The 12,306-nt window shown below is 33.7% G+C and overlaps 2 protein-coding genes across 2 annotated transcripts; one reads left to right on the top strand and one right to left on the bottom strand.

Moving 5' to 3' along the window:
* Positions 1-1,771: 1,771 nt before the first annotated feature.
* TRIADDRAFT_36212 (expressed hypothetical protein) lies at positions 1,772-3,835 on the bottom strand. The gene is made up of 6 exons (XM_002114014.1): positions 3,797-3,835; positions 3,218-3,259; positions 2,980-3,126; positions 2,755-2,857; positions 2,500-2,601; positions 1,772-1,956 (listed from the first exon to the last, which is right to left on the bottom strand). The coding sequence occupies exons 2-6, from the start codon at positions 3,232-3,234 to the stop codon at positions 1,888-1,890; spliced, it is 438 nt and encodes a 145-aa protein (XP_002114050.1). The 5' UTR covers positions 3,235-3,259; positions 3,797-3,835; the 3' UTR covers positions 1,772-1,887.
* A 3,025-nt stretch (positions 3,836-6,860) lies between these two features.
* TRIADDRAFT_58121 (uncharacterized protein) lies at positions 6,861-11,502 on the top strand (the record flags this gene model as incomplete). Its single annotated transcript, XM_002114342.1, has 4 exons — positions 6,861-8,571; positions 9,154-10,324; positions 10,475-10,851; positions 11,279-11,502. 4 exons carry the CDS (start codon positions 6,861-6,863, stop codon positions 11,500-11,502), a joined length of 3,483 nt encoding a protein of 1,160 aa, XP_002114378.1.
* Between the last annotated feature and the right edge of the window lie 804 nt (positions 11,503-12,306).

Raw genomic sequence — 12,306 nt, 5'->3', positions numbered from 1 at the left:
AATAAAATTAAATATTTTATACTTTTTCTCTTATCCATCTCCTCATTTTTGGATGTAAGACTTCTGAAGGGGACGTCTGCAATGGTAGCTCTATATATAACGAGTTTGAAGCAGTCCTTACCGCCTCCATAGTTCGATATCTTATTGAGGTACTATTCTTAAATAATATCGTTATGAGTTTGTCCTGCTGACTGTATATTAATTCGTTATTGTTAAAACTAATGAAGACAATAGCTAATAACCGATTTGATTTGCATGTTACGACTTCTCAACATTGCCAACACTTTGAGCAAAATCTTTTATTCAACCATTATAGCTCAATATTCCTTAGTCACCATAATGCATTATTAAGAAGTCATTAAGTTTCCGAAATTAACTAATATTATGCTATGCTTAAAAATCTTAGGCTGGTGCAAATCCATCCGAGATTGGAGTTTTGTCCCCATATAAATATCAATTGCACGTTATTCGAGAAAAGATGAAACATAATATTGAAGCATCCGATTCAGTTGAAGTCCATACGATTGATCGATACCAAGGGCGTGATAAAGATTGTATCATTATATCGTTAGTCAGGAAAAATATGGAAAAAAAAGTAAGCAGTGAGGATACTGAGTCGAACTAATTGCGGTATCTGATAAACTTTAAGAGAATAATCTTACTTTTCATATAAACAATGCAAGTATGCTAATATTCAAAGTAGCCATAGATGGCTGTATGTGCAGTGACTTAGTAATAGATTTAGCTTATAAAGTATGCAGTGCATATATTTTACTAAATCGATTGATTCCTCTCAATTGTTATAGATTGGTCAATTATTACTAGACAAACATCGAATTAATGTTGCTATAACTCGTTCTAAAAAGAAATTGATTCTTATTGGGTCTTGGACTACCTTACAACTAAGCCATCCTATGACAGAACTATTAAATATTATTCAAAAGAATAATTGGATGTTTTCGTGTAATGTTGATTTAAAACATTGCATGTTGTAAATAATGTATATACAGTCAGTTATATTCGACAATCCTTTTGATGTTTATTACATTTGACTCCTTTGCATGTTGACATATGGACAAATAACTACTTTATGCATCTGCTCAAATGGATATTGCGATACATTTCACTAAATTGCAGAAAGTTTTATTTATACATATATTGCTTATATTTATAGAATCAGTTTCTTAGCAATTTTTTTGAATTAAAATGTCTTTACGTATAATTGACGTGAATCATAAACGGAACGAAATTGACCACATGCTTATTTTAACACTAGATCACAAATTTAAACTTTGTCTTAAGACTTGGGTGAATTTCAAAATGATGCTAAAGCTACTTGTGATATTTTACTACTGCTTTGTATCTAATAACATTGAAATCTAATGCAGCCTTGACTTACACGTGTGCCTATATAGAGTATTACCTAGCCATGGTTAAACTAGTCAGACCAATAAAATATTTAAGAGTAGCTATGCTATATGCACCTATCATTCCTCTATCAGATTTACAAGATGCATGGATGATTGGTGTGAAAGCTATCATCAATTCTAAATTTATTTTCTCTAGCACACGACGAGGATATCAAAATAAAGTCAAGGTTATTTTTCATCTTTTTTATGTGGATGTATTAAAAGAATACCATCATATCAAAGTAAATAGATACTCCCTAACGAACAAAAATTGTGATCCAGTCGACTTGTATACTCCTATGCATAGTGTACAGCCTGGTACAGCACTCTAAGAGACAACTACGACACGAAAAGTATGTATGCTTGAAGAGTTTTTTTATTGCTCAAATTTTGTCAGCTTTCTATTACAAAAGTACAGATGTAAAACTTATAATTGCTGGCTAAATTACAATGGCATATATCTTCCAGATGAAGTAGCTTAATCAGAACTTTGAGCTTTGAAGTATTCTTGTAATACATCCCAAGCACCAGAATCCTTGGCGACTTCCTATAATAACAAAACGTATAAACAAGCCATGATTAAGCCAGGAACATACAATAACCTTGAAGTAATGTGTCTAAACTATAGGTCGTGAAAGAAGAGACTTTATAAGATGGATTATAGTATGTAAAATGAAGTCATTATTAAGGGTACTAGCAGATTTGCCTCAAGAAACTACATACAGTAGTGATAGTGTATATGTTACTATTTTAATAGTTATTGACAGTATAAAAGCCTCAGTCGATATGATTAACAATACATAGCATAAGTAAAGGTAATTTATATCCTCAGCCGCGACAAAATTGATTCCGGAAGTCTGCCATTCATCAATATGTTAAATCAGAAGAGGGAGCAGCTATATCTTCATAGGATCAACTACATATCATATCGAGAATATGGTTTACTTCCAACAGTACTGCACTGTACTATGAACTAATATAGCATACACTGTCACAAGTAAATTATTTATCGTAATTCTATTCAAGCAGTATCTAGAAATCCCTAATAAGATATGATTAATTAACAATCACAATATTACTGAGCTAATACCTTAACAGCAACACTGCTGCACTTGACCACCTTTCGAGCTTTACCCTCTCTGTCAATTTTACATAAACCACACCACTCGCCTAATTCGCGATTGTCAGGTACCTATAGGATTGGATTACATACGGATTTAAATAAAAGTTACAACATCAAATAGTTTAACCTGCAGTAAATCTGATAATAATTCAACGTTTCTGCTAACATCAACAGAATAGAGTATAAATTGATTAATGTAGATAAAAATGACCAACAGAGTACCTTCATTAATGGAATCTGATGTTCAGCACATAAAGCTTCGATCAGTTTAACATACTGCTGTTCATCACAGTTTTCTGCTAAGACACACAAGTCCGCTTCACGCCTATAAGAAGATCCAAAGGACATGTCATTTTAGTACTTTGCCTTAGAATACTTTACTGTAATCTGAAGTCATCACACGTGTTTTGCAGCTACTTTAAGCCACTCTCCAGCACTATTCATTACCTATCTAAGGCTTTACAGGCTTCTCGGATACCACGAGCCAAGTTATTGGTAATAAGAGCGCTTTTTAAGACTTCTTTTAAAGCACTCTGGACGTCACCAGGGCGTTCAGTAGCTTCAGCTTCAACTTGAGGTTGAGGTTGATCATCTCTACGCGATGCAAGAAAATTACTTTAGTTGAAGTTACTATGGTGGAAAAAATTCAAGATAAAATGTATATCATCTATTTCTAAAACCTTACCCTTCCGCGTCAGACATGATGATTTAATAGCGGATCTCCTCGCTAATGTAATAAGAAATAAGGATAAGTGATTAGCAGGATTGTAAAATGGACGATATGACGTACAACGGTGGTCAATACCATACAGTTGATCGTTTTAGAACTAGCAGTATCTGATATTACTGTGCAGCAATGTCTAATCAACTGGGAGATTAGCAGAGAAATTGATCGTAAATTAGCAATCTATCCATCTGATCTACAGTGGAACGCTGGTTTAATTCAATCTATAACCACTATTTACTACAACTGAGATACAGAAATACGTATAGCATGATTGCACACTTTTATCCTGATTGTCCTATTCCACCATCAGCGCAATAAAACAGCCTACCGTGTCGAGTATATCACTATACTACTCCACATCACATGCAAATTCAAACGGAAATCGGACATCTAATCCATTTTAGCTATCACGAAAGTATACTGGTTCTGGAAGTATCATCATGTCATTTTAACATTTCTACCCATATTTGCATGTAATTCATAAGGATGATAAAAGATTATTGCATGATTGCAGCAGAAATTGAAGGAGAAACTTACATGACTTCAATGTCGAGAATCTTCGAAAGAGGTAAAAAGAAGAAGATTAGACTGCGCAGTTGCAATATATAGCGTGCAGTCTTACTGTACGTACTGTACACTGTACAGTGTACAGTATCAGTACTGTAAGATTTAGTGTTATTACTGTACTGTACAGTACAGTACTGTAAATTTTGTTGTAATCAAGACTGTCAGCGTACAGCTGTACATCCTGTCCGTAGCCGTACCCACTGTATGCGGCTAGCGCCACGTGTGAAATTACTGTGAGTGAGATGTTCAAAAACAGTTGAAACACCTCTACAAATCTAGTATAGTACTGTACTGGACTACTAGAATTACTGCATATACTACAGTACGGTACCGTACACAACAAACGCACACACAGTACTGAACGGCTCAAGTGTTGACATCACCATACGGCCATTCAGGGATTAGTCGACTACGATTTGGCAGGTGCGAGGTGTGATAGAGAAAGCCTAAAAAAAAGCGAAACCGGATAATGTCGCGCATGAAATTAATTTTACCCTATAAATATTGAATCCACCCTCGGCATATCAAATCGAGATTGATATTGTTTCCATCCTCTACTACTACATTGTATAGTGGTAAATTGTCCTCGACTGAAAAAGAGGGCTGCCGTGGACGAGTACAGTATTCCGCGCAACCCTAGATGGAATGAGTATTTCCTGTATTCCATTCCAATTTTTCCCACATATTACGAATACTAAAGTTATCCACAAACGCATCGCTTTCGGCAATTTACAGCCCATAAATGCCGACAGCCTTGGGAGCGAATTAGCCAATTCAACCGCGGCAAGCTGCACTGATTGAAGGCCATGCATCAAAATCTTCAATCTTGGCTGTCAAAATAGTGAAATTGCCTCGATTGCAAATACGGCACAGCGCTAGATAGAATGAGCATTTCCCGTATACCATTCCAATTTTTCCCACATATTACGTCTACTAAAGTTATCCACAAACGCATCGCTTTCGGCGATTTACAGCCTATAAATGCCGAGAGCCTTCCGAGCGAATTAGGCAATTCAACCACGACAAGCTGCTCAGATGGAAAGCCATGCATCAAAATCTTCAATCTTGGCTGTCAAAATAGTGAAATTGCCTCGGTTGCAAATACGTATGCGATAGGTTCTTGCCTATGCTAGAAAGAGACCCCCGAAAAATGCGCCACATGCACTTACTACAGAAATTCCAATACCACTTCAAATATAGAATAATTAAAGGGTCGAAAAAAAACTTGTAAAATATCTCGCCACTCTAGGATGGTGTCGACGAATATACAGTATAGCTTAGCTATAAGGTTGATTTCTTTCTTTTATTAACTGGAAACTAAATTAAAGATTTTATGACCTCCTGCAGGCCACCATTCACTGCAAAAAATCAATAACAACAAATCATACTAAAAGCGAGCGATTGATAAGGGGATAGCATCTGATGATGTAAAGGAATATTTTACACCGAGATATAAATGCGCCAGCTTCTTCCATCCATTCCATGACGCCGGAAACGATGTCGATATTGAAAATAGCAATGATGCTTTGCAATTCGCTGACTGTATTAAGCTTCTAACTGATATACAATGAAATAATCCATCTGCTAAGAGACAGCAGTTTTTAATTTTTATATTAAAACTGAAATTACCATGTCTTGTGCTGTGCTTTGAGCGCTACAGTTTACTGAATAAATTCAAAAAGAAACACAAGAAAAGTGTAAGGAACAGAACGTTAGGCAGTTTTGACTCATTCAAGTATAATAAGGTTTACTTCAATAATTAATTAATTTAAGTTTGTGAGTTTCCACGAAGAATTTACATCGCCTCAATAATCCCGTAGTTCATTAAAATTTACTTCTACGGTATTATACCCTCAATTTATTATCTCATATGATCATATGATCCCAGTCTATGTATGTTTATATACTAGAATCAAATATACATATATAGAGAGATAAAACCATCGCAAATCATACGATCATGTCAAGTGGTGGCATTTTTCTCGCCTATAACTACAATGTTCTAATAATGCAATTTATGGGCATCGAATCAAAATCTCCAGGCTCGATTGGGACTTTGTAATAACAACTTATGAATACAATACGGTAATTTGCAACACTAAATATACCTTGCGCTCATGCATTAAGCATCAATTTAGTATCAAGTGAATGAATGAATAAAATGCAAGAATATGACAGATAAACTAGTTTATAACTAAGGGCTTTCCATTAGTCTAACAATAACCAAATAAAGTTATTGCTGACCAATCAAATTGGCAATGATAGGGTAATCAAGGATCATACGTATTGGATCCTTCCTCCAGCTCATTGACGATCGAAAATTTACCATCTCTTTTTCACCGTCAGTAGAAAGTTCTCTCTAGACGTAATCTCCAGTAGTATTTTTCCACTCTGGTTTAAAGTAATGGTGGTAGCTTTTATTTTCTAATCGTATCATAAAATTGAACTGAAAAAGTTTGTCTACCGACGACGCTTGTAAGTAAACGTGAATTTTTTTCCTACCATTTTAAATGGACTCACGTAAGCGCGTCACTCTCACACGCGCATGCAAACTCCGAGGAAAAAAAACCCTGACGAGTATTTGCTTTTTTTTATTCAGTCTAGATTGAATTGATAAAGCTTAAAATCCATAACACTTGGCTAGATTGTATTTTGGAATTAGCTCGACCATTGCAAATTTTGAGAATTCCAACCGTTTGTGTTAAAATCACCTTGAACACTTTCTTGATCCTGAAGTGAAAAGATTTTTTTAGAATTAATTGGATTCAATTCCAGGTATTAACACATCAGGAGAAACGGATTTTCTTTCTGGTGTAGTTTTTAGTATTGATCTTATTCTTCTTATTGAAAATCGATCTAATATAGGTGATTTGCATATCACACTTATGCCTATCGAACCTTTTACAAATTTAAAAATAGTGCAAAAATACCAACGTGTTACTCTCAATCTTTGCCAAGTCATCAAGCATCGTTTTACTACTTTTTATTTCGTAGATAAAACACCAAGGCCGTGAAAAGAGAAATCGTATCAGACATGATCAGCCAATATTTATCTTTCGTAGCTATCATTTTAACCCATTCCATTAATTTCTCCCTATCTGCATCGACTACAACCAAATGCAAGACCATTACTCAGGAAGATATTTCACAATCTGTAATTTGGAAGGTTCAACACAGTCCTTATTGCCTTCGCTCCATTGGTCCTACTACTGTTAGAGCAAATGCAACACTAACCATTGAAGCAGGCGTTGTTATACGCTGTCAAACTTCACATTTAGAAATTAATGGAAAACTTATTGCCAAGGGGACATCAAGCCAAAATATTTATTTCATTCAGGAAAGTAATGATTATGATACTCTTTCATTCTATGGCGCAGCTTGGCTAAAAACATTACAAACTAATACTTCATGCCAAGATAACGCTTCTATACTCAGATATTGTAATATTACTGGAGGACATCTCGCAATTTCCGCTATGGAATCGATCGTTCAATTACAAAATGTTTATATCAAAGTATCCGATGTTGGAGTTGAAGCTACTCGGTCATGGATAGAAATGGATAATTGCACTATCATTGGTAGTCAAGGGTCAGCTATTACAGCATACGATGGACTATATCTTGGCCATGATACTCATATTTTCCTGCAAGACTGCAACGCCATTTCTCTTACTAATAATATTATTATGGATACTGGTGGAGTTGCGATCGAGATCTATAGATCACCAACTGCTATTCAAGAATTTATCAACATCAGTAAGAACCAAATTATAAGAAATCAACAAATTTTTAAAGTTATCGGCTCTGGTAGAAAGCTGTCTATTAGTCATAATCTAGTCCGAGACAACCACTGTAGCGATGATGCTGCTATGCAGATCGAATTTGTTGGTAATATTACTATCAATCATAACGAAATTATTAATAACAAAGCCAATCTTATCGGTGCTTTAAATATTAAATCTGTACGGGTTCCAAATACACATATCACTTTAACAAATAATTTCATAAGCACTAACGTCGGTAGTTATGCTATCATAGTTATTGATCAAGGTACACATCATCAATTAACCCAAAATTCTATTGTCAATAATCATGTTGAAAGTTGGTCAACGGCAGAAAAAACTGCTTGTGCTATATTTATTAGTGCAAAAAATGGAATAGATGCAAGGAATAATACATTTTCCAATGATAGAGCTGATTGTGAAATTAATATTTCGGATGTATTGAATGGTTATTTAGATACCAGATATTGCTATTGGGGCAGCACTGATGTTCATTACATCTCTCAGAGAATTCTTTATAACGTTCAAAGTCCTGCTGTTTATTCCTATTTTCTATCACAACCTAATGGAAAGATCTACCCAAGTGATCCCCTGGTTCATTTTGGTGCTATTCTAGGCTCTGAAACATGGACAAGTTACAAAAGTAGCAATAAAAACAATGTTCATACTATCTTAAATCAAACAACTTTGGTTCTATTGCCAGGTAGCCAAATCATTATAGATAAAGAACAGATCTTTCAAATTACGAGCAATGTAGGGATCTATGCTAAAGGTACAATCGAAAATCCCATAACTTGGATAATCAAAGAAAAAGGAAAGATTATCATCAATCAAGACATTCCGTTATCCAATGATGAATGGAATAATCATTATCCAAGCCAAGACGGACTAATAAATCAATCGAATTTCCAATATGTTAATTTTAATACTGTGCACTACGATGGAGGTATCATCATTCAATCAGGTAATCCAAGCTTTTACCATTGTATATTTAATCAAGCATCAACAAACATGTTACAATATTACCTTGGACAAATAAGAATTAAATGGTGCCACTTTCGATATAGTCGGCATTTGGTTAATACTAGTTGTATTAGCGCACAACATCTAGTTGGCAACAATACTATATTTGCAACTACATTAAGTGGCTATGGCAATAATGGCATAATTTTAAATACGAAAAAACTCTGGAATCAAACGCTGATTAAGCCATATAAATTATCGATCAGCCACTGTTACTTTACTTTATTAAAAGTAGCTATTGCAATTCAAGATTGTATACTAGTTGGCAACAATATTAATATTCAGAATAATACATTTAATTCAATTGAGACATTGTATTTTCAATACATGCAAAGTTATTCTCAGTTAAAAATCTTAACAATCCAACAGAATCAATTTATTAATCATTTCTATGGCCGTCATTCGCTTCTTGATGTATTATGTAGCCCTAATAATACTATTATTATTAATGTACTTAAAAACAACTTTACTTATAACCATTGTCAACATAATTTAATAAAATTTGAATGCTCTCAACATGTAGATAATTATAGCAATGATAATCTTAAAGCTTACAACCATCAAGTTAATATACAAGAAAATATATTTTATAAGAACAGTATATATAAAACAGACTTAATTTCATTACTTGTTGATGACAATTCGCAATTTAAATCTAATAATATTACTGAAACCAATAATGTTCAAGACGGTAAATATTGCATTGTCAAAAATCTAGTTAATTCACCATCCTATCAATGGAATTATTTTAATAACCCAAATGTAGCCTTTCAATTATGTAATTTAGCACCATTCTCTTATGATAAAGTTGTCGATAGCCGATATTGTTTTTGGGGCGTCGATGATTATTTCAATGTGACTGAAGTTATTAATGACGCAAGATGGAATTCTCAATTTTCCTATGTCGACTATACGGTTTTCCGTAATCGTTGGAATCAAATTGTAACTACTAATTTCACTCTTCATAAAGATAGCTTGGCATCAAATACAACATGGTCAAGGAAAGATAATCCACATTTAATCTACTTGTCGTTAACCATACCATCTGATGTCACTTTGACCATTGAGTCTGGCGTTATAATCTACATGGATGCAGCGTCACAAATTCAAGTATTTGGATCGATAATAGCAAAAGGAAATTTATCTCATCAAATTCAATTTACCAGCATCGACAAGTATCATAATTATCCACAGTCTACTCGTTGGAATCGGATTACATTCTACCATAATAATCGATCAAGTCTCTTAAAATACTGCCTTTTTCGATTTGGTGGTTTATGGGATGCCATGGTTAACGTCGCTAGCCCATATACTCAATTTTTTAACAATGTATTCATGATCGATTTTGGTCAGCTATTCTTTCCAAAGAATATTACGAATTTAATTTGTCACAATTGTACATTTATAAAAGGGATAAACCAATATGGTGATGGGAAATATGTTGCTGTATCACCCCACTCTAATCAAAACTTTCCCAATGATTATATCATCTCAATCGATACTCATCATTTGTATCACAAGAATCAAATAATAGCCATAATTCCTCATTCAGCTATGGAAATAGCTAATATCACAGATGCAAGTCGAACTGGTCATTTATGGATTTACCCAATTAAACAAGCATTAACTAACATCCATGTTATAACTCATCCAGTCCTTTCTAATCGCATCATTATGCTAGAAATTGAAATCAGGTAAGATTTATGCCATGAATATATCACAGCACCATACATAATTACTTAATTTTATCTAAATTATATTAAATTTTTAATACTAACAGCATGATCTTAAGTATGATTAGTTAAAACTATCCTTTATCACTTTATTAATATTTATCGTATTAGGAATAGCGATAGTCATGATCAACTTCTAAGAATAGGCGTCCCTCTCTTTCTGACTAAATCTTTTAACACCCACATTACGTCGACCACAGTGGCGCCAATTATTTTGAAAAATCAAAGTTGTAAGCCTCCTACACCTTCAGCTATGGCTACATTTAATTCCAAAATTTGGAGAACTACAAGTCAAAGAACAGTAGCGTCAAGATCGACATTCTCTGAGTATAAACTACTATCTTCTAGTACAACTTTTTCTTCCTTCACTAGCGGCTATGATATTAGTCATACGAGTAGTAATATTAGAACTATATTGACAACAATCACTCTTGCAAATGATGGTGATACCAATAAGAAGAGCAGTGATAACATGCACATGGAAAGAAGTACGTGGTTCGATTCAAAGCACATTACATCAACTATGTCTGTGGTAGAAACTATACCAACCTCAACAATTAGGTAAGTGTGGCGTATAAAAGTATCAGTATCATCAGTTTTATAAAGATGAATATCCCAGTGATCAATATCTATACAGATTACGAGCAAAATAAAATTACTTGAAAGTATATATATACAGTTGTTCATGATATTTGTTGCATGAAATAAAGTCACTTTCAGAATATTTATACTATGATACTAACTGATCCTCCATACCTTTTTAGTACAATAATACCAGGAAGGAACGTATCTGTACCAGATCAATCTAATTCGACGGGTATACCTTTCTTATCACATTATTTAGGATTTACTGTCTTTAAGTCTTTTCTTCTTTAATTATAGCATAACCTAACTCTTGCATATTATACCTTTTAGAGCAGCCCAGTAATTCCAACGCCGTTACTGCGGTGGTTGTACCAGTTGTTATTCTAGTTGTGCTTGGTATAGCGATCAGCATTGCAATAACAAGAAAACGACTAGCTAGATTCCTTACATTCTCTTGGAATAGTAACAGCGATACTCTTGAAAATCCAATTATTGATGCAGAAATGACCGTCTATTCAAAAATGGAAAACGAGAAATGCTACGACATCTATTAATTTAACAGCACAATTAGATTCAGGTCCAATTTAGGTTATATCTCACGTTCGCCGCTAATTATTAATGGTTGAAAGATCAATTTAATATTTTGCTAAGATAATAATTTTACGTTAGCAGTCATTATTGGTAATTGCAAAATCAATTGAACCGTTTGCTTAGGTTATACGTATTCTTAAACTAGCAGCCATTAGTAGTAAATTCCAACATCAATTTAATAATTTGCCTAATCTTTGCAAAGATTAAATCTGTAATTTTAACGTTTGTTAGATTAATCTAGATTTGATTATTGTGATTTTTGCCTTTTGGAATAATAATCATAAATTTCACAACATAAGTCATTTATACTGCTGTAAACTGTATTTGTATTAAAAAAGATATTGAATGATAATTGACGTCTTTAAAGCATTAAATTACAAATGAATGTTTTAAAGACGTCATTTTTCTGACGGACTTATCTTACCATCTATCGGAATATTGCAGGAGTCAGCATTGTATTATCGTCGAGCATAATCGACGAATTTAATTAAAACTGCTTTACTGGATATATGTCCTGGCTATAAATTAAAACTAATAAAGCTTAGTTTTAATTTAATTCATTATTTTATTATTGATTAATTAATAAAATTTTAGCTTAGATAACTTGCGCTCTAAATTTATTTACCCCAAAATCAAGTAATGATATACACGTGTGGCTATCCTTAAATAGCTGAGAATGAGAGATTATTGATATCACTTGATAAATTTACGAATGAAATTGTTTCATTGCAGATTTGCCTTCGCGGAGAAATAAAAATTTTCTATGT

The sequence above is a fragment of the Trichoplax adhaerens genome, genomic scaffold (assembly GCF_000150275.1).
Source record: "Trichoplax adhaerens TRIADscaffold_7 genomic scaffold, whole genome shotgun sequence".
NCBI classification, from domain to species: domain Eukaryota; kingdom Metazoa; phylum Placozoa; class Uniplacotomia; order Trichoplacea; family Trichoplacidae; genus Trichoplax; species Trichoplax adhaerens.
This window is presented reverse-complemented; position numbering and strand designations above follow the sequence as displayed.